We start from the raw sequence: 24,586 nt of genomic DNA, 5'->3' as shown, positions 1-24,586 counted from the left end.
TGCCACCCAGCAGCTCCCTCTCAATAAATATGGGGTTGACTAAGTTGATATGCCTTGGAGGCATTTTAAATATTCTCCCCCAAAATATCTATTCATAAAGGGAGGGGGTGGGGGCAGGATAACGTAATTGGGTGATTTATGACCTTTTCACACCACTGAAGCGATTAACTGAAGACATCATTCGGAGCTGTCAGTCAAACTTATTGTTCACATGGAAACGAAACACCATGCAGTGGAGAAGTGAGCCGGCTGACTTAAATGATGCCTCCTTCTGAATCTTTTCACTAAAGTGACCTCTTCAAAACTGTTAGATGAGCTCTTATTGTGTTAAGAAAGAAACTTCTTCGATCTTCCAGCWACACTAGCAAAAAAATAAATAAATAGTCAAAGGTTCAGGTAAATCTGTGCTTATTTTTACATTCATGTATCTAGCTCAAGGGTGACATGCTTTGAGCTGAATACCATCTCATCCCAGTGCTCATTGCTCGCTTGCTGCTGGTCACAGACCTTGACTATGTTCAGAGCTTAATAGTACATCTGGGATACATCTTCACATAAAGCTATCATTATACCAGATTTAATGATCAGGCACAGTGATTTGTCTTTATAGGTCTTCTTAAGCGCGCACACACCTGCATCTCCGGAGCCTTCTTTGCTAATAACACCAGGAAGAACAACTTGACGATAATTGGCTCATCATTTCAAGTGTGTTCAGGCATAGAGCCCCCCACACTCCTTCTTCCCTCCTCCTCACTGATGCTCAAAAAAGTCTCAGCTTTGGAAAAGGATGAAATTGGATAGAATTGCCTCCTGGATGGGATTTCATGTCTTTGGCATCAACACGTTTTTTTCCCCAGCCTATGGAGCGCTGAGCACTTAATCTTCACTGTAACCCAGAGTGTTGCTGAAGAAGCCTTTAGTACTGATGACAAACTGGCAACATAGCCTTTTCTTAATGATCCCACGATTTTCTTAAAAATCCATAAAATCATTATTTTGTATTTTATTTTTGGTATTTTATTATCTGATGCGGATGCATTTATGATTAAATGGCTGTTATCACCACATTAACCAAGACCCTGTTTTGCTTTCCATTGCCTTGACTGATTTACTCTTTTATAGTTTTTATCAACTGTGATCACCAAAATTTTGCTATTTGTAACAAAACAATTACAAAAACAGCTTTGCTATCAAAATGAAAACTGATTTCCACAAAGTAATGACATTTAAATCAATGTATGTAGCATAAAATGGGTGATTTCATAAATATTCACACCTTTCAAGTCAGTATTTATTGCTAACTGGTTGCATGGATAGGTCTCGATCAGCCTTCCACATCTGGACGCTGCAAGTTTACTCCACTCTTCCTTGCAAAACTGTTTAAGCTATGTCAGGTTGCATAGGAATCGACTACGAATTGCCGTTTTCAAGTCCTGCTATTTTCTATTGGACTGAAGACTGGGTCTTGACTTGACCACTCCAGAACCTCCACCCTGCTGACTTCAAATGTGCTTAGCTGTGTACATCATGTCATTGTCTTGAGGACAGCCCCTCCCTCTACCAAAACTCATGCATGAACAGCAGCCAGATGGAAATATACATTGGTTGATAATATTATTCAGTTTCACTTACTGGACCAAAATGTTACAAATTGATTAGCATAAGCAGATACGCGTGATAATGCAAATATATTTCCTATCTTGTAAATCAATTGTATATAAATTATTTCACCTATGTCTCATGCTCTATTTAGCTTAAATGACAAAAAATATCTTTCCCGAAAATATACAACTTGGCAAATGTACATGTCATTTGCTTAAATACAGTCCAAAACTGTCCAAAAATATAACACACAAGAGGGTTAATATGAGCAAATCAGCCTGGAATCCACCGACTGATGTATGATATGTATCATACTGTGTCATAAATGCAAACCAGTTATCCTCAAGATATATGAGTGCATCTTGAGGATAGTCATTGTTTATCCTAAATTGTTTATCCTCACACTGATCATACTTTTTGTTGAGAAATGTGTTACTTAAGACATCATTGTGTTGAAAAAAAATAAAGAAATCAGAGAAACTACAAAAGTTGTAAGAACCTTTGTAGGTCTTACATAAGAAGCAATTGTAAAGCTAAACTATTGTCTGTGTGGACTGCAAAATCTGTTAAAGCATCCATTAATCCAAACCTTAATTAGCGGTTTTAACTATTTTTGCTGCCCTTGCCGACTCGTAATCCCTTTCACGGAAAGTAAGAAGGATGGATAATATTGTGATTGGACACAAATCACGTCTTTAAATTAAACCAGTCTGTTCTACAACACGTGTAGCTGTTAAAATCCCACATCTAATAGCCAAACAATGTTGCCATGCATTCATGTTTTTTTTTTCTTTTGCATATGCACAAAAGCAAAAAAAAAAAGTTTGTTTTATTTCACCATTTCCCATTTAATTCTGGTTAATTATACCGATGTCTCACACAATATGAACTGCTATTTGAACAAATTGAAATGAACTTCGTAACATTTGTGGATCGTGGTCGTCTTTCTTCCCCTTTTGTCCTTTGGGCTTGCTGACTCTCAAGCTTAATTACCAGAGGTAATGGAAGATGAAGCTAAATGGCACTGATGGGGTCCAACAGAAGGTCATTAGGTGTCCTCATTAGCGTCCAACTGATGTGAAAAAGGTTTAAGTTGTTACTCCAATCCCGGTGGATAATGTTCCTTTCAGTTTGTCTTTGCAGGGAAGGATTTTACGATGCAGACAGGTAGTAGAGGGACAAGTAGGGAGAAGCCTAAGCTAAAAAAACATGTGTGCATGTATGATAGTGGCTTACAGTTTTACACATCATGAGATGTGTTAATTATGTTGCATGAGCAAGCTACGTTAAAATTAGTACACCATTTAGTGTTAACATGTATTAAAACTTAATCTCCTGAAAGATTGAAATTTTGACATTTATAGAGAGTTATTCATCTCTCACGAATCAAAAGAAAGTTTTATGGACTGCCTCTGTGCTCTGATTTCTAACACAGGTCTGAGTAAATTACACAAAGATTTGGAAGCACTTTTGATTCAGCAATTTACAGCCCCAGAGTGATAAAAACAGGAAAGAGTATGCATTCTTCTAGAACTACCTTCATTTCTGCTGAGGTGGTTTTGCCACCTCTGTTTCTATATCTTTCTCAGCTACAAGAATAGTTAAGTTTGCCTCTGTCTGCTACATTTCACCTTTAAACAGGCAGGGTATTCTGTTCTCTTTTAGCATTGGCTTTTGGATGACTGAAGCTTACTGACTCCAGATGAGATCCTTAAATAAAAAATTACTAAGTGACACGAGGTGCAAGTCCAAGGTGTTCTAAAAAAAACAAAAAAACAAAGTCTGGCACAAAATTTGACAAACGTCACAAATCATACCAAAGATCCAAACACAAAATCAGTTCTGTCTGACTCATGCATGCACAGGGAGAACATGCCAACTTCAGCCAGAAAGACCACAGGCTAGGATTTGAGACCACTGCCTTTTTGCTGGAAGGCAACAGTTCTACCAACTGTGCTACTGTGCAGTCCGAAGTGCATCTAATACCACACAGATTAATTTGTTCCCTTTGCCTTACTGAAACCCTTTGTCAAACAGATTCCTGTGATAATTGAGAAGCTCTATGAAGATTAGGAGTTTTTCCAAATGTGACTGAGAAAATGTGAGCAAAAGCCTATTAAAACAGCTGAAATTTATTTTCGGGTTAATCAAATACACTAACAACCATGGCATATATACACATATTCATATATTTTTTAAGTTTGAAAGTATAATTACTAGTATACAATATAATAATTGTGGAAACAGCAAAATCCCCATTCACTGTAAAGAGGTTCACAAACTGAAGCAACCACATTGTATTATCTCTAACTTCTGCTTAATTGTACAACTTATGTGCAACTTTAAAGGTGGAAAAAATTCTGAAATTATTTACCCCGGCCTCATTTTCACATCACAAAGTCTATTTTAACAGTGGTTTGTATGTATTATTTTGTATTCAAACCCTAACCCTAAAAACATCTGAAACATGTTGTTCAAGCTTTTGATAAATAAATAAATAAAAAAAACACCCTAGATTTTCCACAGAAAATAAAAATTGGGACACAGTGTTACAATCAAAGCAATGTTTTATTGTAGTACTCATAGTTGCTCAGACACGTGTATATACAAATACAGATCATTTTCCTGTCAAATTTTCTTTCATTTTATATACTGTAAAAGAGCAGTTTGGAAACAGTCCCCACTGATGGAAAAGCCGGAGTGGAGTTGAAAGGTGAGGGAGAAAGGACAGCAGGTGGAAGTTACACAAGCACAAGAAGAACGGAGGCAGGACATAAAACGAACAAGTGTTTTTATCAGCAAGAGGAGAGCTGAGAAGCTTTACCCTGCGCACAGAGCATAGATCGATGATGGGGTTCACCCTCTAACAATCCAGTTCAGGATTTGTTAGGTGGGGCGCTCTAATCCTTGAACTGTTCCTAAGACCACCATCTACAGTAAGAAAAAGTGATTTAGAGGTTCTTAAAAAGACAGAGAAAATTGAAGGGCCCCATTGTACTCTCTTCGAAGCCAGCAGCTGCTCTGTGTACAAGCACAATGGCAAAAAGTGTCTTGAACACAGATGGGTTAGAGGCTGAGGGGCTAAGGCATGGGAAACACTCTTCATTGCCAAACAAAGTTGCCACTTCGCTTTTACTGTGGCGACAGAAAAAGAGACGCACAAAACTCACAGTGTCGCACTGGAAAATGTCTACAGTGATGTATCCACTCATAAACCCCTCCTACTGGGAGGGAAGGGAAAAGAAGGGAACAAGTTGAGGATGAACACCATGGATGCTTACAGACTGTCAGGTTTAGAAAAATAAAAGTAAGAGTTGCTTTTGGCCTACAAAATGAAGCACCTCACAAAACCCAAGTTTAAATCTCCCAACAATGGCTTGTGGTATGTACATTTGTCACGTGTGAGTACACATTCTGACATCACTCGAAAATGGGGGATGCAAAAACACAACATGGAAATGACCATTAAATCTAATACATCAGCATGAAAAAGAAATCAGCAAAAAAAAAAAAAAAAGTCTTGAAAACTTCTGATATTTTTTTTTCTTTTTTATACATGTTATCAAGTTCATGCGCATGCCACATAATGAAACAGGTGAGATCCTTCCATTAAAAAGCCAACTTTCCACTCAAAAAATGCTTCCAAATCCTGAAGGCAAGAAAAAGTACAAATAGGCCATCGATCAAGTCCCAAATGCTTCTTTTCGGAGGCAGGATCTTTCCATGAGGAGATGGTGACTGGTTTAAAACATGTAAGAGGTGAGCCTCTCGCTGGCTAATGTTCCAGCCAACTGCACGGTGTGCGCAGCTCCCGCAGGTTTCCCCTTTTTGTTTGAACTCAAGAGTCTCTTTAGGCATTGAGGATTAAAGCACACACAATGCATTGAGAACAGTACACACTCCGCAAAACCCAGAGATAATACGGTATCTGATTGTTTTTAGAAAAGACATAAGAACCAAATTAATACTTTAATATCAAACACTATATACATCGAGAAGTTTTCCTAATAATAATAATAGTCATAATCATTGTCATCATAACAATAATAACAATTATACAGTTTTAACAATGGTCTATCTCATTTTTTTTTTTTATTTGTCCTCCAGAAAGGTACAAAACAGATACTAACCTAACACTACTATGTTGTATGGTTGTCTACCTCAGGATACACAGTATCCAGTATATAAGTTGATTCTCATTTCCCAGGTTTGGGTTATGTGCAGAAAAAAAAATTATGGTATTGATAGTAAAAGAAAAAAAAAGACAATTAGTGTTGATAATTATAAAACTGAAGCTGGTTTCTGATTATAGCCTGCAGACAAGCGTCCATGTTGAATCTTCTGCAGTGCTCATATCCCCGTGGTGATATTCTGAAAATTAGTACCTCATTAAATGGCCTCGTCTCATATTAACTCTTGTAGCTGAGCTGCTATTCTGCTGTAATAGCATTGTTACTGCAGTATATAAAAAGAACAAATGGCTGAAGGCAAACGTTGTTTTTCAGAAATGAAATGAAAAAAAAATATATATATATAAAAGAAGCACAGAAAAAAAACAGTCACAAAATAAAAACAAAGCAAACCCAAAACAGTGCATGCCTCTGAGGCTGAATGGTGCTAGACAGCATGTTTCATTGAATTGAATAGGTTTTTTGGCCTGTAGTGTTGAATGAGTTTTTAGGTTCTTTTGTCTAAAAGTGTTTTGTTAGGCACTAATCACATTTTTATCGACTATCTTTTTAAACCTGTATGCATTTGTGTGTGTAAGCCTCTGCATATAATTCTTCTCCATCTCCTTCACTTGCCAGCTCTCTTGAACTGCAAGGTCATTGGTGCTTTAAAACCCCCCCACAGTAAAATTCTACACTTCCGAGACGCCCCCACTAAGCCTTCCGTCATCTATTTTTAATACCAGAAAAACTTCCATTGCGACAACATGGGGTCTGCGTGCCTGTCATTTTGAACCTCATTAAGGGGTCGCTTAAACAAGTAACAGTAGGAGCAGAAGGTGGGCGCGCAATTGCTCCTGTGCTCCTTTTTTTTGCTCTATTTCTCTCATTCTGTCCATCTTTCCGAGCCGTTTTCTAACTTGCTGCTTTGATATGATGCTAGATTCAGTAGAGTTAAAGACATAGCTAAAGAATTTTGAAGTGAGGTTCTGTTAAAAGTTCATAAGTACTCATAATATCTTAATTTAGCATAAATCCGTATTATTAGCTCATTCCAGGGACTAATAGTTTGTCAAAGAAGGGCCAAGACCAAAGTGTATTGCTATAATCTTAATACAACTTTTGGGAACCTTTAAAGCACTGTAACTTTTTCTTTTTACTGGGCAGTCGTCCACACAGAAGACGACTATTTACAACTAAAAATGGAAGGGCATTGCAACTGATCGTCCTGTGTGAAAAGTATTTCTGGTCAAAATATTATAGCCTTAATTCACACTATTTTTATAGGTTTTTAATGATGCATTACTATTCTATAAGGTTGTTATTTGACTGTAAATGGTTGGCATGTTCCATTTTGTTTTACAAAGGAAGGGGATTGTCTATTATGTCCATTTCTCTTATCATTAGCTGCTATTGTCCAATGCAAATATAAGGACAGTTTAGGCGTTCATGGAACACTGTACAGATAAACTGCCATGGACTTGATGTTACTTTAAGAAAATTAATTTACTTATGGATCCTCTAAGGGTTTTTACCCGAAACAGGTTTCAAGGTTACACTAATACTAGTGCGTCTTCCTCACAGTTTGTCTCTGTCCCCATTGCTGCACGTTCTGGCTCTGGCACAGATAAACTTGTTATTCAACTTTGAACTGAACCATAGGAAAGAGCTGCTTTCACCTAGAGCTGTGGCTGAGCCAGTAAAAGATTGCATCCAATTTAAACATAAAAATAATTTCAAACTTCACAGTTTCATGTCCAATCTGTGCAATTCAAAACACAGAGCCTCAAAATGACCAAAAAGTTGGAATAGCAGTACAAAGACAGATGTTCCCCGTCTTAAACTCTGCTTGTTAAAACAGCATCAGTAAATTAAGATGGTGATATTAGGTAATCTATTTGCAGGAAAATGTAGATAAATATTTGTGTAGTTAATGCGGCAGAACCAGACATTTTACAGTGTTGCAATGATGTAGCTCTGCGTTGACTCACTGCTTGTGGAAAAAATAAAATAAAATGAATAAGAACCGTTAAGAACTGACTGTAGTATCAGCTCTCTTAAATACTTGCAAAGTTTTTGTGAAAAAAGAAACGACAAAAAACCATTTGTGACGACCCAGACTCTGAAGCCATTTCTTCTGGGTTTGATTGATTGGTATTTTTAACCAAATGAAGACACCAAAGAGTTCTCTACTGTGAGAAATATATTTAACCGCTTAAGATCTTTTAACAGAAAAGTCCTGAGCTATCCCTTTTGGTAAAGGTTACCTCTTTCAAGGAAGCAAAAACCTTTCTTTAAATAAGACACTGCCTATATGAAAAACTCCCCTTGTGTTTCTGTGGAAGTGAGCATTGCTGCTGATCAGTAAATTACTTTGAATCCAAGTGGTAACATAAACAAACTGAACAGAGCTGCCTTAATTTTAATGGATATGGTTTTTGTTTCTGTTTACACTCCTCTAATTGGACCTATGCATTTGTCACACTGCTTTTCCAACTGCTGTAGCAATCTGAACATGATAAGCATTTAATAAGTATTTAACTGAACTATGATCATGTTAAAAAAAAAGCGTGGTACTGTAAGGTGAAGGGTCTTATTAAACATCTTTTATTCTCATTTGACAGGATCTGAAAAAGTTTAAACTATCTGCATAGTTAAAGAGAATGTTTGATGAGTCAAATAACTTGGTAGTTTAGCAAAAGAAAAAAAGAAAAAAAAAACACCACCCGGTTTAAGCTGTAAACCTTTTTGAACAATCAATAGCCAGGGAATAAATAGCTTTGGATGCAAATGTTTATGGGAGTGTTAATATTGACTAATGCTCAACTGGAACAGAGAAAACAATTGTGGCCCAGCTCAGTAAACATTGCACAAATGGCTGTGACTGCTGCCGTGAAATTGTGTTATCAAGTTTCAAAAGGTATTGATTCTCGATTTTAACAGTGGTTAACGAAGTGTCTGGAGAGAAAGTTTCAATTTAGTTTTGGCTTTGTGAGTTTGAGTGAACAGAACCCTTTTTTTTTTTTTTTAGAAATGTCTTATTGGCCAAGTTTATTGGGTTTGTCAGAAAGAAAGAGTTGCTTGCTGATTTGAAAAGGATTTGCTCGTCCAGAACGTTCATCACCTAATCATAGTATTGAGAAAGAGGACACCATGTTTAAAAAAACAGGGATTGTAAGTCACTTTGCTCCATGTCAGATATTTCACATATTTCTGAATTCTGTCTTAGTTAAAAACTTAACAACTACATCTATCTCTGGTTTAAGCTAAGCTTTAGAAGGCTTCTTGAGAGGTCTCAGGGAAACGTTCCATGTATCTGTCGTATATACAATCATTTCTAACACCTAGAATCTACAATGCTCCACTGTGTATACGGCCACTGTCTAAAAATGTAAAACTCTACTGCTATTGGCTGCTGTTTTTGAATGTGCTTTTGCATTGTTGCAATGGTGTGTCATCTGTGTGTATGCACAATGAACTGCATTAACTTAGTTTTCATAGGTAAACATCAGTGCTGCAATGACAAATACGATGTAACGTGATGGTAAATGTCATGGGAAAATGAGAATCACTAAGTGTCAAAAAAATGGGATTTGGCATCTTGGTTGAAGGTATAAGAGGGGCCACTTTCTCCTTTCTCTCCCACTTTTAACATCAACTTTTTTTAACTCACAGAAGGAGAAAGACCACTTAATTTTTCTTCTGAAAAAAAGTTTTTTTTCGTTTTTTTTTTTCTTGAGAAGCCTGCTTTTTATGCCCAATCAAGCAAATGCAATCCACCCAAATCCCACCCACTACCCTGCAGCCTAGGGTAGATTCAGGCCACGCTAGGTGTAAATGACCTCCAGCACAGAGGGAGGCGCTATAAAGTAAAGAGTCCCACTAGGGTGACCAGCAGCAAAGCAAGTAGAGAACTTGTCTTCTGCAGACGTCGCGCAGCGTTCGTTTCACTCCGCGAAGGGGCAGCCGTTTCATGGCTAGTTTCATCTAAAGGACAGAAAAAAAAATACAGCATGAATTGATAGGTTTCTCTGTTATGATGATAAAACGTATATAAAATATTAAATAATATAATATAAAGACTTTATTTACATACAGGCACATCTCAGTAATACAATATTACCAAAATGGTTAATATATTTCACTGATTCAATAAAAAAAACCATAAACCTTGATATATTTAAAGCATTCATTCATATTGGTTGTGCTGATTATGACCTACAATAAATTAAATCAATTTCAAGTAAAATTAGTGAAAAAACAGAAAAACTAAAAAGGTAAATTTTAAAACAAAGGTGGGCCTACTCTACTCAAGAGTATGCCCATGTACTGTACACTATTATGAACAGAATAATATCTGCAGCAAAGTGGTGCTGCAAGGAGGTGATGAGGTTATGGCAGTGAGGTCAATAGGTTTTCCCTAAAAATCCTCCCAAGTTATTATTTCTGTTTGTGCAGATTAATGTGCTTGAATAGGTGGAAGCCCCGGTTGCTTTGGTTTGCGAGCAAAACCAGGTTTGGACATTAGCTCTTCTGCATTGTTGCGCCTGTTGTTTATAATGTTTCCCCTGACAATACCCTGCTGACTGTCTGAAGGGCTTAAGTCAGGTGAGTTTCCTGGCTAATCATGGACATCAATACCGTACCAATTAAACTGGGTAACATGGGCAAATGCCACTAAAATTGTAATTAGCACAGTTTTAAAGTATGTCAAGACAGTGCTTTAAAATTGAACTGTTTATGTTGTGCATCTTTTCCTTCTACATTTTTTCCATCCACACAACTTTCCATTATAATATTCCTGGATACAGATTGTCCTTTTATTAAAGACCTTTTTGTGGAGGATGTAACCGACTGACTACTTCACAGCTGTCAAGTCAGCACCATGCTCTACAGTCATGTAGGCCATTAACATAACTGAATTTCAGATTTTCCTTGTGTATAAGCCATAATCCTCAAAATCAAAATAACGATGTGAAATGTAACACTTTGTGTACAATCCATATAATGTGTGACATATAGATGTCCATGTTTTGTAATTATGCAATTACAAAACATAATTATTTGATGAGGTTCTAATATGAAACAAACCTGTACTCAAGAAGCACAGGTTTGTTTCACCAACAATAGTGTTTGCAACAATTTTCAGATTCATGTCATGAAGTCTGAGTTGCCATTTGAACTTCAGTTGCTGTATAATGTTTCATCTCCCAGGTGAGTGGCCGCCTGTGTCTGTCTGGCATCGTTATCTGTGTGCAGCTTCACCGTGGGAAAGTAGCTGAACCATGCACAGCACAAGGACAGATAGACAGACCAGACGATCAGACTTTTACATAACCACACAACTGTGTATGTAAGATGAGTTTAAAGACTGGACGGACAGAGCAACAACAACTGAGGGGTTGAATGTTTAAATTCAGTGGCTTTGAAAATGATGAAATAGAATTTAGCCAAAACCTGAGCTAGATTCTGTTGATTAGAGGCAGCCTTTAAAGGATGCAAACAGCACAGCAAAATTAACAAGCAAGCACAAATCAAAGAGGCAAGCAATCAAACCTGCATAAGCATTTAGAACTTGTAGCATCCTATATTATGTATTCTGTTAGTTACAATTATTCCACACTGTAAAAAGTTTGACTTTCAGCATCTGAAAATTAAATCTGTCACACATTAAAAAGACCAATCAAATTTAATAGGAAATCATAAATTACGCATCTTTAATGCCTTCTATTATCACCTAAAAGTTTACATGCGTGGTGATGCCCCTATGTAAGGACCACTTCAATTATTGGGGGGGGAAAAAGTTTTTAAAAACTTATAATACCTTAAGTTAGTGAAAATGTTGCAAACTTTTTTTCATATTGAGTTTAGACTTTCCTCTACTTTTCTTCCAAGTCTATTCTTTTGTATCATACTTTTATAGTGAGCTCTCTTTATGTTGGCACAGGCCTTAATGTAAACTGGTGCTGAGAATGAAACAGCAGCGTGTGGCTGGTGGGGTGTGTTTCTCCCTGGTGACTGACTTGGTCTCATGTAAAACACATAAAATGTTGTGCATTCTGAGCACAACAAATAATCAATGCTGAGCTGCAGAGCCAAACAGCAAGTCAATGAAGGCTTAAGCAGACTGTTAGAATGTATACCTATACTCTGCACATAGAGATAAGGTAATGATTTTTTTTTTCTTGTGGTTTTTACAGCTAACATACTAATTACAATGCCGAATTGATATTTCATCAAACATCAGCAGTTTTTATGTCCACAACGAGAAAATATTTTTCATATACAAATACATCTAAAAATATTGAATATCAACAACTTCAACAGTTCTTTGCTACCCATTTCAGAAAGTAAAACTAATTACACAGATTAGAGCCTCACTTTCTTGCCATTTTAATGATTATGGCTTATTGGTGATGGAAACCTCAAATTCGGTGTTTCAGATTAATATGATAATACTTGAGTAAAATTAATACAAACCTTTGAGAGCAAACAGCTTATTTAACTACAACCTTTTGTGACTTAATCATCTTTTGGAGGGTGTCAGTGATGGTGTTCCGTACATATTTTAGGGCATTACTCTTCCTGAGATTGTGTAGTCTACTGACCCAGACTCAGAGACCACTTAGGACCCTAGGAAACTTTTTCAGGTGTTTTTTTAGTTGATTCGCTGAAACAGTGAATTTCCACTAATTGCCTTTTTTTATGATATTCATGTTTTTGGAGACTCTGAATTTCGGGTTCCCATTATCTGTAAACAATAATCGTAAACATTTCAAGAAATTATATTTTGTATGATTTTAGCATATATGATCTCAAATTCTGAATTTCATAATCATTTCTTTTTCAAATAAATCACAAAATATAAATAATTTAGGATAGATTTATACATTAAGTGTGTTTATTTCTAAGTATAATTTGATCGTGGTCTATGTAAAAAAAAAAAGAAGTTTTCAGACACTTATAGAAACTTGTCTACTTTTTACACAAAAAAGTATTTCTAAATTGGAATCTTGGAGAAATGTTTAAATGATTACGTGGAAAACAAGCTTGATAAACATGCAGTGTAGAGCAACAAAAAAGGTGACATACAAGAGACACATGCAAGAGGTCACAGTGAATAAGACCAAAAGCCATACTAACCTCTTGGTAACGTACTTTCTACTCTGTCATCTATATCAAAAACACGATCTGTTTTCAGACAGCTGTCTACAACAGAAAATAGGGAGAATGGGAAATCATTACAGGTATGCAACAAATATGTTAGTGACATTTGTACCCCCACCTCCACTTTAGCCCAAACACGCAGAGCAACAAAGCTAATGGCAACATTCAGAGGATTTCAATTGATTTGATAATCTAGCATCTTTTTTCATGTTTCAAAAAGAATAAAATTATTTTCTTAGAAGGCAGGTCTGTGATAAATAAAAGGAGCGTGTTGAACAATGACTGAACAGTAAAACGGGGAAGTGAGGAAACCATACATCCCTAATTTGCTTTGGTCTCCAGTCCAAGAGTGTACCTCGGTAAGCTATATTATAAAGCCCTGTGTTGCATGCAAACACTTACTTGATGGTCGGACGAAAACTTTAAGCTTGAGGCATGTTTTCTTCCCGTTTGGAGCAACGGTGGAGGCTGAAAGAAATCACAACAGACACAGGTAAACATGGCTGATATTGTTAATACAACATGTAGACTCAACGGCCTGTTACGCAACATTTTTGGACTTGAACTCCACAGTTAAAGATTCACTGAATAGCAAAGGTCAGGTAATACATATCAGATCTAATACAGCAGTTAGCTCTGAAATACTGTAATTCAGAAAACAACATTTTAAGATAGTTAATGGTGACTGGTACAGGGATTAAACAGGGTTAGTCATGGGTTTTGTGGAATTATAGCTTGAAAGTATTTACAGATGTGCAGGAAACTCTACAGAAAAACAGCACAGAGCTTATCTTGCAGCTGAATTTCCCTAGTTTAGATTACCTATGTAGCAGTAGCAGCTCATGAAGGGCCAGGATATTTACATATCAGCATGTCCAAAAACAGAAAAAGCTTTGTGCAATTTATTGTTAAATACACACAACCTTGCAAAAACATTTAAAACCCTCAACAGTTAAACATTTTATGATACAACAAATTCATTGTGTTTTACTGCAATTTCACGTGACAGCCCATAGCAAAGCAGCACACAATTGTGAACAAGGGAAAATCTTAAGTGTGTGTATTCTGCACTCCTGCGACGATATTTTATAGAACCACCTTTCAAAGCAATTAGTTTCATTTCTCTTCCTTTTAAACTGATTTAAACTTCTCCACAGTTTTCTCCAAGACCGCTCTGTTGTGTCCATTAGTCCTCATGAAGTTGTTTGTTTTCTAACAAATCTCAGAGGCCGTCATGTAACAGATGGACTTAGTATAAAAAGGGGACTTCTGAAGGCATTTGTTTATACTGGATTTGGTTTAGAGGCAGAAAAGTGAAAGAGGTTGAATACAGACGCATGTGACATATATAATAAATCTGTAAATGTAACAGTTTCTTTAAACTTTTAAATTTTGTACCATTTCATGTTGGTTTTCACATAGAATTCCGCTAATAACAAAGGTTTGTGTTTCTACAATAAGAAAAAATGTGAAAAGTTCTATATATAAGGCAATGTGCAAAGGAGGTGCAATGTACAATGATGTATTTCCCTCCATGAGAACCTCAACATGGTTTCACGCTACCCAGAGTGAGGAAGGATAAACTGTGTGTGGTGCATGTGTGGATGGTTTGTGGTTGATGTCAGGAAATAGAACCCTTCCTGCCAGGTCCATGGGGTGTGAATCTCCAGAACGTTAGTTACCATGGGGACTGTGTCAAATCCACAAAAAAAATATCTCAAGTGTTACAGATGTGGGAGTATGAGTGGTTGACCACTAATAGTGTTGTGGTGGGGCAGCAGGTGCTGTCTCCTGCAGACCAGGACAGGGGTCAAACATATGTCAGTGTAGAACATGGGGGATGACTGCAGCAGTGTACACCGTCTTGAAATTATAGGCTGCTGCGTTTGGGTTCAGGACCTCGTATCAAGCTGAGAAAAGTGTAGACTCTTTCAGCTGTTGTGATGAATTAATTTTATCTGCCAGCCTCTGCTGCTSCTCCTCCTCCAGATTCACTATGGACCTCTTTACTTTGGTAGGTTTGGGTTTGTGTCGTACTCTTTGCATTTACAGATTAATTTGACAGTTCACATTTTTATTTACGAGTCAATTTGAAAACCTACCTTCCACTTTACAGCTATTACATTGTGTTGTTTGATTAGATACAATCCCTTGTTACGCTGATGCATGAGAATATGTAAAAAAAAGTTATCATAATCCAGCCAGAACTGATGAAGTTCATTAGATATATATGCCATGATTTTACAAACGCTACATATCGAAACTATTTCGATTTTAAACTGTTAAATCAGCATGCTGAAGGATAATTGCATCAGATTAAGGAGGCCTCACAGCAGTTTGTCTTTTTAGCTGATCCAATTTAGCATCAGCAGGTGTTTATTCAATTTGCAAATTTTGTTAAAAGAATGCCAACACTAACAAATAATGCTTTTGCAATGGGCACTTGCCATATACCATACTATTTCAGAGAAAATTTTGCTCCTTGTCAAAAGATCTTGTCAAGAGCAGAGTATACTGAGAAACTGAGAATATACTGAGCTAGAAATTATCAACTTATGTCTGTGACACATGTTTAGTTGCTTTTTCATTTTACCAACAAAATGTTTGATATTTTCAATTATTTAACCCTTAGATTAGAAGCAAGATCTTCTGAAAAAAATGTTTTCTGCAACCATTAAATGCTTGCAATGGGAAAATTATTGATTAGCAAATATGGAAAAGGTCAGAGTGTTCCTCAGTTTTAGCAAGACCAGATTGTGCATCCAACTACCTATATTTCATGAAATCTAACTCGTGCAACTCAGCTCCCTCTCTGCCCCATGTTGTCATTACATTTTTTCATTTCATCAGTTGTTATCTTTCCCTTCACTACAAGAGAAGTCACCTGACAACAGATATGCCGTTTGTCATGCCTCTGTTTGTCTTCAAAAGATGCGAGAAGGGAGGCCAGGGGCGACAGAAGGGACAGAGGGAAAGTGATCCTTATTATTTCATGTGGCGGCTGCTGATGACACGCTAATGAACCTTGGTGACCGTCGCTCACCCAATGAGTCACACACCCTGGCACCTACGCAATTTATGTCACTTTTCGTAGTGCTCCACTTCTTTACTCTTTTCTTTGCAGTGAGAGCCCATAAAGTGCCTAACAGACATATGTACGCGGTCACACACGCACACACAGAGAGACCTCGTCTCCACATGTTGTATCTTCATCATCATTGTGGGCTGAGTTGAGTCACAGCCATCGACACCAGCCACTTAGCAAAGGCTGCTGATCATGAAAGAAGGATGGGTGTGATGACAATAGGCAGAGAGCATGTGGGAGTCCCTCCCCCAGCCAGCAAATTGCTGAAGCTGTTGTGATGTTTATAGATTTAGCTATGACACTCTAACTCCAACATAAGAGAAACGCACAGAGCTAAGTGAGCAGAACAACTGCCCGTGTGTCTAGGATTTCACCCTAATTATAGATCTTTCTTACCTATGAAAAAGTATTCTTAGTTTTTGAAGCATTTTTATTTTTTCAAAGATGCACAAGAAATCTGCTGACGACTGAAGTCAGTCAATTTTCGGGACATAATCATTTGGAATTTGCATTTATTTGCTAAGGGACAGTGTGTATTAATTAACATGAGTAAACATTTGTATAAAAATACCAGCTTTTGGCTTTTTTGAGGCAATATTGACAAATATTTTAGTTTCAGTAAGTCTTTCTTTGACTACAGTACAGCGTTGTTTTTCAGCTACTGCTCCCATACACACAGTGAGACGCCGCCTCTGTTCCTAAATTTCATAGCAAATGAGTTAAAGCTCAAAGTACTAAAGCTTGCGGAATTACTTGGAATGCTGTTCCTATATTTTGTTTTATTTTACACTGCAGATCAGTTTCAGCACCTTCTGTTCCCTCTACCTTGAGGCTCCACAACCTTTGAATTTCTGGCCATAGCATGGACAAGCGGTTGTTTTGAAGGACAAATGGCATGATAAGACGTCCCGAAATGAAAGTCGGATGTGTATGGGGGGGGGGCTGGTCTGGCTACTCCTCCATCCCTTGTCCACTGATTAGTAGTGGCTGCTTCCTTCGGTCCACTGCATTATGCATTAGCATTAAGGCAAATGGAATGAAGCAGAATCCAATTACAGGAGAACAAACAGGTGGGCTCAGTGCAGCTTAGGCAGAGGATTGTTTCAATCACAGCCCAAGCCAAGCTTTATTGCAACTGAAATTTCATGCAGAAAACACATGCTAAAATCCTAGACACAAAACAAGGTCTGCGTGATGAGAATTAAAAATTGAAGTTGGGGCCTGCTACATTCAGAAATTGACAACCAGAGTATAACTTCTGTACTGTTTATGGATGATTTAAGAGACATGGCTCCAAAATTGTGCAAGCGATATATTCAGCAAGACAGGATCATCATTGACAGTCTGGTCAATTTTCAATATTGCACACCCTGTTCAAATTCCTCACCATATATCATAGGACTAGACTAATGTAACTGGTTGCAGATGACCATAAATCAATTGGAATGAAGATATCAGCATCGGTTCAGCCTTTGAAAAGCACAAGAGCTCTGATGTTTGCATTTCATTTTTCTTGCACATACCTGGGCATTATTCAAGAAAAAAATGCATTCTTAAAGTATTTTAAGCCTGGAATAATGATTGAAAAAAAAAAAAAAAAAGGCATAATTTGGCAAAAATAAAATCCACGTTCATCTACAATTTTCTGCTTCAGAATTATCAGGTTCGAAACGGGACTTTTTAATCTTTGATTCCAGAAGTGAGACCAAATAAAATGGATTTCACTTTTACTACTTTCTTATGAAGTTCATCAGTTTCATGTTCGATAAACTTGCCCTTATTTTGAGGTTGAATTTTCTGACTTGCTGTTGGATAAATTTTGAATTGAACTTGTCCAACAATTAGCTGAGCATTATATGTCCACATTAACACATTTCTCAAGATTAGGTGACATTTTTGCACAGCACAGTATTATCATCTTACTGCCTGCTATTATTTAAGTTTCAAAAATATAATAACACTAGATGATGTTTTTGATGCCAAACAGATTCTAAATTTAATACACTGTTAATAATATAGCACATACAGTAGACAGGGTGCACCGTTGAAATTAATTAAGTTATGCAGAAACTGCTAGCTCTCCTGGTGCATGTATAGATTCTCTGAAAAACTAGTCATCCAGATAAAAACCTAAAAAAAAATGTAATTAAAAAACACTGAGTGCAACTTCCTCCTTCACGACATGCAAGAAGAAAATGAAGAGAAATAAGATTTTAATCGTTATAAGATTTCTCTTTAGACTTTGGTGAAAGATCACAAGCACTAGATGTACGCTTTTGTTTTAGTTGTATTTACCCAGAATTCCCTGCACTACAGATTGGTCTCTGGTCCGCTTATCATTCACTTCAAAAGACCCAAGACCAAGGTTTTTTTTAGGTGGAACAGAGTTAGCTTTTTTGGTCCACATCAGATTGTGCATTCTCACCTCCCAAAATGAACCTTTGTGTGCAAACAAACAACAATTCAACTACAGTATACAAAAAAGGACTGGTGAAAATGCAGCCTGAGTCTCAATATGGAAGAAGACTCCAAGTAAGCTATTTTAAGCATAAATTTATACTTAAAAACTGAAATTAGAAGAAATATAAAAGGCGTAAGACGCTATTTATAAAAGAACGCATTTCTGGACATGTCTGTAATTCATTCAAGGCCGTAGCAGAGTGAGGGTTGATCAGCAGAAAGCAAAAAGGCTAAACAGAATACAGCAAAGATCTTTTGCTTTATCCTTTTGATCTTTTAATTTCTGTCTGTCCGCCATGGGATATGCTGGATTAGAAAATGTCTGCCTTTTTGAAAACTTAAGGTAAAGATTTACAAAGAGAAAAGTCAGCCAGAGAACTGTAATCGGTGTGTATCCAGTATCAGGCTGATGTGATGGTGCATCATATTTATGGTACCCCACTCAATGCTCAAATGACTCACCAATCTGCCAAGATTTGATGACAAACGACCATTTTAAACCATGCTATTTAAACTAATGTTTAACTTTTCAATCAGTTCCAGTTTAAAATGCTCAAGCCTTACTGAGAGTTGCATGCGGTCACGCGAGAATATAATAAGATCATCATATTAGAATGCCTGTAGAATAACATCAGCCTGATGGTCAGATGGCCTTAATTATGGGATTCTAATCCTTATATCCATTCTCGGGTAATGGAAGAAACCAGTCTTAACTGAATACGAAGCAGTGCTGTGTCCAGTACTACTGCATTCTGGGTAAGCCAATCCTGTCAGCTAACAAAAGAAACAGCCCGCTGGCCTTGTCCTTTATTTACCAGGATTACTCATGTGGATTACACCGAACAAACCAAGTTAGAATTTAGGTCCAGAACTCTGAGCAAACACAGAACCGTTTCCAAGAACGTTAAAGCCAATACACACAGTGTTTCTTTTCCAAAACTTCATGCCATCTTCATCACACATTTGCATTTGTGCATTTGTGCAGCCTGTGGAATTTTTTTTTTCTTTACTTTTGGGCAGAAGCTGAACAGATCCCAAATCCAACCTTCAACAAATTATGGCAATTTTTATAGAGATAGAATATTTACAGCAGTGATCCCCAAACTACAGCCTGCGGGCCGGATCTGGCCCACCTCCACATTTGGCCCGGCCCACTGAACAATACCAGAGAGCATTCAGATTTTTTTTCATATACCGTATTTTCTGGACTATAAGCTGCTTATATGTGGATTTTTCTTCAACCACCAGGGGGCTCTTTAGCAGGAAGTGAATCATTGGAAGTCAAAATTGGAAATAAAAGAATAAAGCGCCCATTAAAACAGAATTAGGTTTTAATAGGGAATTGAAATTTGAGAATGTTGGTTATCAGTTAAATAGCATTTAGTGGAAAAAGAAGATTTGTCGTTTTTTAAATAATACTGGGATCATTATGATAATTTGAGGTACAGATAGTAGGATCCAGTAGATGGCAGTAGTGCAACAATAATGGATGCAAGCTGCCGTTGAAATCTAAAGAAGAAGAAAGCGCCCATTTTCATTTAGCACATGCTAGGACACGAAGGATCAGCACTTTTACTGTTACAGTTACCGTTCGGAAACTACTGTAATCAGTTCAGTTAAATCTAAACGTGGCAACTTTTCTTTTTCAACGTAATAAATGTGATTTAATTGACCTGTTATGACTCAAATTTTGGTTGTCCGCCCCCCTCTGCTGCATCGCTGTGGAAAAACTGGAGCGGCAGAGATATCTGCGGCTTATATGTGTATGTTTACTGGTTTACAGTCCAGTGCGGCTCATAGTTAGGAAAATACGGACTATAATCCTTCCTAGATTTTTTTCTGTGAAGAACCCAGAGAGGGTTATTTGATTGCGCTTTCTGGAAAACAATACATTTTTACATTTAGGCACTCCTGCAATCATCACACCTTTTCTGTTACATACTGACTCCGGCCCCTCACCAGAGAAGGAAAAAATGATGTGGCCCTCACAGGAAAACGTTTGGAGACCTCTGCTTTACAGGATAATATCCAATAAGGATATCATTAAGAAGTTCATATTATTTATTCAAATAAAAAAGTAGAACTCAAATATATTTTTATTTCAAGAATTTTGATGATCATGGCTTAGCCAATAAAACCCAGGGATTCAACTTCTCAGAAAACCAGCAGAAAATGACAATACATAAATACATAAATTTGGTATCATGAACATGTGATAATCTACATAATTATGACCAACTTTACAGCTCTTCAGCCACTGACAACATCCAGAGGAACAGCAAGCCACAAGCTGTCATCACTTAAGAAACTGGCTGTTCACAAAGTCCCGTATCTAATCGTATCAATAAAAAATTATGTGGAAGGGGAAAAAAAATAGTAAAAATGAACAGGCAAAGACTTTGTGAAGTAAGTATGGTAGAAACTCGTAGGGCACAGACTGCAGCTTGAATCATCCAAAGTAACAAAAATGATTAGCAGAAATATACCGCTGTGTTTCTGCAACTCGATATGAGTGATATGAATAATCAGCAAAACAGCTTTCAAAGACATTAACTTCACTCTTAATGAAAATGTATGGCATGTCATACATGTTTGCGTCTGTGTACAAGAAGATCAGAGAGACATTATCTGTAACCTCCACTCCACTTCTGTCCCCTCAGCTGTTGCACACCTTCTGCTCTTTCCTTGCATTTCACAATCCTCGGTAGAAAGTAACCGACTAATTTCTTACGTCTCCTACATGGGGCTGAGAAGGTCACAGGCAGCGACAAAGAAAGCGATTACGACTAAGTTGAGAAAGGGGACTGAGTTGCATTAGATAATGGCTTATTATACAATAATTGCACTAGTTTTCTCACACCATTATTTCGTACATGAGTGCAACGGTGAGGAGATATCATTTTTTAATTTTTGGTTTTATGCCGCAGTAGTTAAAGTATCATAATTTTCTCAAAGACTTCATAATGGGACTGTTAGAAATCTCTCTTTGTCTTGTCATTCTTAAGTTGAAAAGGGAGTGATTGAAAGCCCGAGGCCTCTTAAAGTCATCATTGCACTCTTCTTCATACACTCAGATTGCATGTGCTGCTTTGTTGATCTGTGGGAGAGTTTTTTTTGTTGTTTTTTTTAGGCTACCACACAATAATATGTAATTGTAAATAATATTTTATTGCTCAACTGAGCCCTTCAAACAGAATCAAAGTACAACTAAACATCCACTCACAAAATAAATGAGAAAAACTGTTCTGCAAAAGAGGACAAATATGGAGAAAAAAAACCCATAACAAATTAAATATAAGTAGGTAAAAAATAAAACTTGTGTAAGTCTGTGATGCATTTTAAATGTGAAAAATTATAACTATCAAGAAAAAATAAACAGAATTTCACAATCAAGAAAAGGATTTCTGAAAAAACATGTTTTCACCCCCACAGAGTCCTGATCTCAGAGCAACCATGTCAGAACGAAATGGAAGCATACTCACCCCATCTTTGTGGTGAAATGTTTGCATTCATTGTTGTGTCAAATGTTTAATCAACAAAAAGAACACATAGACCGTGTACATATATTTTTATGCAGAAGTTAATGATAATCAGCTGTATGTTATAAATCATAACAGCATGAGAGGAACCTTGGCCTCAGCAGCCCCCAGTTTTCTTCTGATCTGTTAGCTCTTCATAGCGCTTTGGTTTTTTGGCAGGCAGAGTTATTACTACTATGTTGGCAGTCAACTTGATTAGAGAGTTTTCTCTCTTGCCTGGCTACAACAGTGCTGTCAACAAGTGCACCATGACTTATTTTATGGTCTTTTATTGGATTAACCCTAGAAAAAAAATGTTTCCAATTAATTTTTTCAAATAAGAGACTTTTAAAACTCCAATTAGCTTGTCCTGGTCTCAGCTTACTGTTGATTCTTTTCTAAATGAATTATTTCAGATCCTCTCAGACTTGAATTCTTAATATAGCAACACAATATGCATAAACAAATTTAAGATGGTTTTTGCATGATGCATAAAACGGCCATAATGATATTTAGTCTTAGCAAATATGAATATGATATACTTTTGAAAGTTTACTTTTAATTGTGTATTTTTAAGTTGTTTGGCTAAAAAGTCTTTCTAATGTGTTAATTTGGTTTGATTATGGTGTTTGCTCATGTTCAAGGTTGTTAGATATTAGTTTTCTGCCATATATAACGTTTTGAATGCACACATGATCCTACGTTTGAAGGCCATAGCGTTTAGTTTTGGTCTGTTTCACCCAGAGAACCTTCCTTTGCATGTCTGTCATCCTTTTTTCTTGCCACTCTATAATAAACACCATGTTTATGCTCAAAATCAATTTACAACTAATAGTAATCCAAACAACATATGTTTCCACTGAAGCTGTGGGTCTCTGCAGGTCCTCCAGAGTTTCTCCATACTACTGGTAAATAGATAACCTGCGAACGCAGTTGGTAGCACCAATTGTATTTAGCTGTATAAGAATAAAATGTGGTAAATATGAATGCATGCCACACTTTTCAGAGTTTTATTGGTAAAAATGTTTGAAAAGCATATTTCATTTTCTTACACCTCACAATAATGTGGTTCATTGAGTTAGTCAATTACATGACATCTCCAAAGATAAATACAAGTTAGCAGTTGCAATGAGACAACATTCGAAAAAGTTTAAAGGAATGGTGCTCTGTTAATGTTTGGAGCAAAGTAGCCAGGGAGAATTTGGACTCGGAAGTCTGTAGTACCAATTATTTCTCAAAAACTCATGATGGTCCCTGGTGGAAAATCCATGCTGTTTTGTAGAAGTGCTGGATATTGTGGAAACTATTCCTAGATTAATAACATTTGACAGCTTTCAAAAGGTCCTGATGGGCTCTGTGTTGCTGCTAATTCACAATCAACAGTCACCTGCTGCTTTCTGTGCAAAACCAGTTTCGACTTTTAAGGCTTCTGTTTAATGCCTGCTGACTTTTCTCCACCCAAATACGTTCCGTTCCAAATACGCACGTATTAAGAGATGAAATGTTTAAATTACAGTTTTGTTGGTTTAATTTATCCATTAATTTACTGCAATGCTCTATTTTCCCAGGACACTGAATGTTATTAGCAAACACTGGTTTCCAAAGTACGAAATGCAACAGTTTAGATGTATTATTTAGAACGTCCTCTCTTCATTCTCTATGCTTCAGCTTGATGTCAAATTTTGTTATATGTTCAGTTCTATTTACAGTCCTTACAGTTGTAAAAGCTCTCCTAACATTCAAAGCGAGATGAGATGAATACACAGGACAAGTAATGGTGTTGTAACCAGGGGCAACAAAGGTGATGGAGAGTCTATCCATCTATTGGGAATACAACAAGGCTTTCGAGGCAGGCGTGTGGCGATTCCATGTGCCCGCTTACATACGTACAATAAAAGGAGGGCATGTGTGCCCGTCTGAGTGTGTCCATGTAGTCAGATCATCTCCGAGTGCTGATGACAGGGTAGATTTTTCATCTGAACGGATGAAAGGCCTGAGTTATGATGGTGTCCATATGCAGGTTCCCTCCTCGGACCACAAATGGAGCAGCTCGGACTCTTTATCATTATTAGCTAGCCTCCCAGAGCTCCGACAAAACACAGGGCTGCATACGCCATCCCCCCCTTGCCTCTATTTCATTTGTCCATTAATGCCATTTTCCTTCTGCTGCTCCCTGCTCCATCCTCTACCTGTTTCTTCCCTCGAGAGCAGCTTCAAGGGGCAAAGAACATTTTAGGATTTATGATCAACAACAGCTCTAGTCTCTGTTTTGAAGAAGACGTCTGAGCTTTTTTGTGGAAGCTTAATACGAGCTCATGAAAAAGTATTCATGAAGAAAAGAAGAAAAGAAAAGAAGGTTTTCTTTTCCGAGATTTAAAAAAGTTACAATTTCAACACTAGCAGAATTTTATATCATACCTTCCCCATAATTTTAGAAAATGAAATGCCATAAAAGCTTAGTGTGACCTGAGACTAAGATCAGTATTGTGCATAAATGTGTTCAAAAGAATCTGCTCATGAGTGGAACTGAAGTGTTTACAACATTTAATTACAACAATCTGTCTGTGCAACTAACAAACACAAAA

The 24,586-nt window shown here is 37.1% G+C and overlaps 1 protein-coding gene across 2 annotated transcripts in view; it reads right to left on the bottom strand.

Annotated features, from left to right (window-relative positions):
- Nucleotides 1–4,151: 4,151 nt before the first annotated feature.
- efna5b (ephrin-A5b) overlaps nt 4,152–24,586 on the bottom strand; it is a 115,738-nt gene continuing 95,303 nt past the window's right edge. The window contains exons 3-5 of one of the 2 annotated variants that reach the window (XM_008418319.2): nt 13,341–13,406; nt 12,915–12,980; nt 4,152–9,758 (exon numbers count right to left, since the gene is read on the bottom strand). In XM_008418319.2, coding sequence (XP_008416541.1) covers nt 9,634–9,758; nt 12,915–12,980; nt 13,341–13,406 — 257 coding nt within the window. In that variant the 3' untranslated portion in view covers nt 4,152–9,633. The remainder of the gene's footprint in view (nt 9,759–12,914; nt 12,981–13,340; nt 13,407–24,586) is intronic. The other variant, XM_008418320.2, reaches the window with a different exon arrangement.

Source organism: Poecilia reticulata, linkage group LG9, assembly GCF_000633615.1.
Source record: "Poecilia reticulata strain Guanapo linkage group LG9, Guppy_female_1.0+MT, whole genome shotgun sequence".
Taxonomy (NCBI): domain Eukaryota; kingdom Metazoa; phylum Chordata; class Actinopteri; order Cyprinodontiformes; family Poeciliidae; genus Poecilia; species Poecilia reticulata.
The sequence above is the reverse complement of the archived record's forward strand: the minus strand, read 5'-3'. Positions and strand labels throughout refer to the sequence as shown.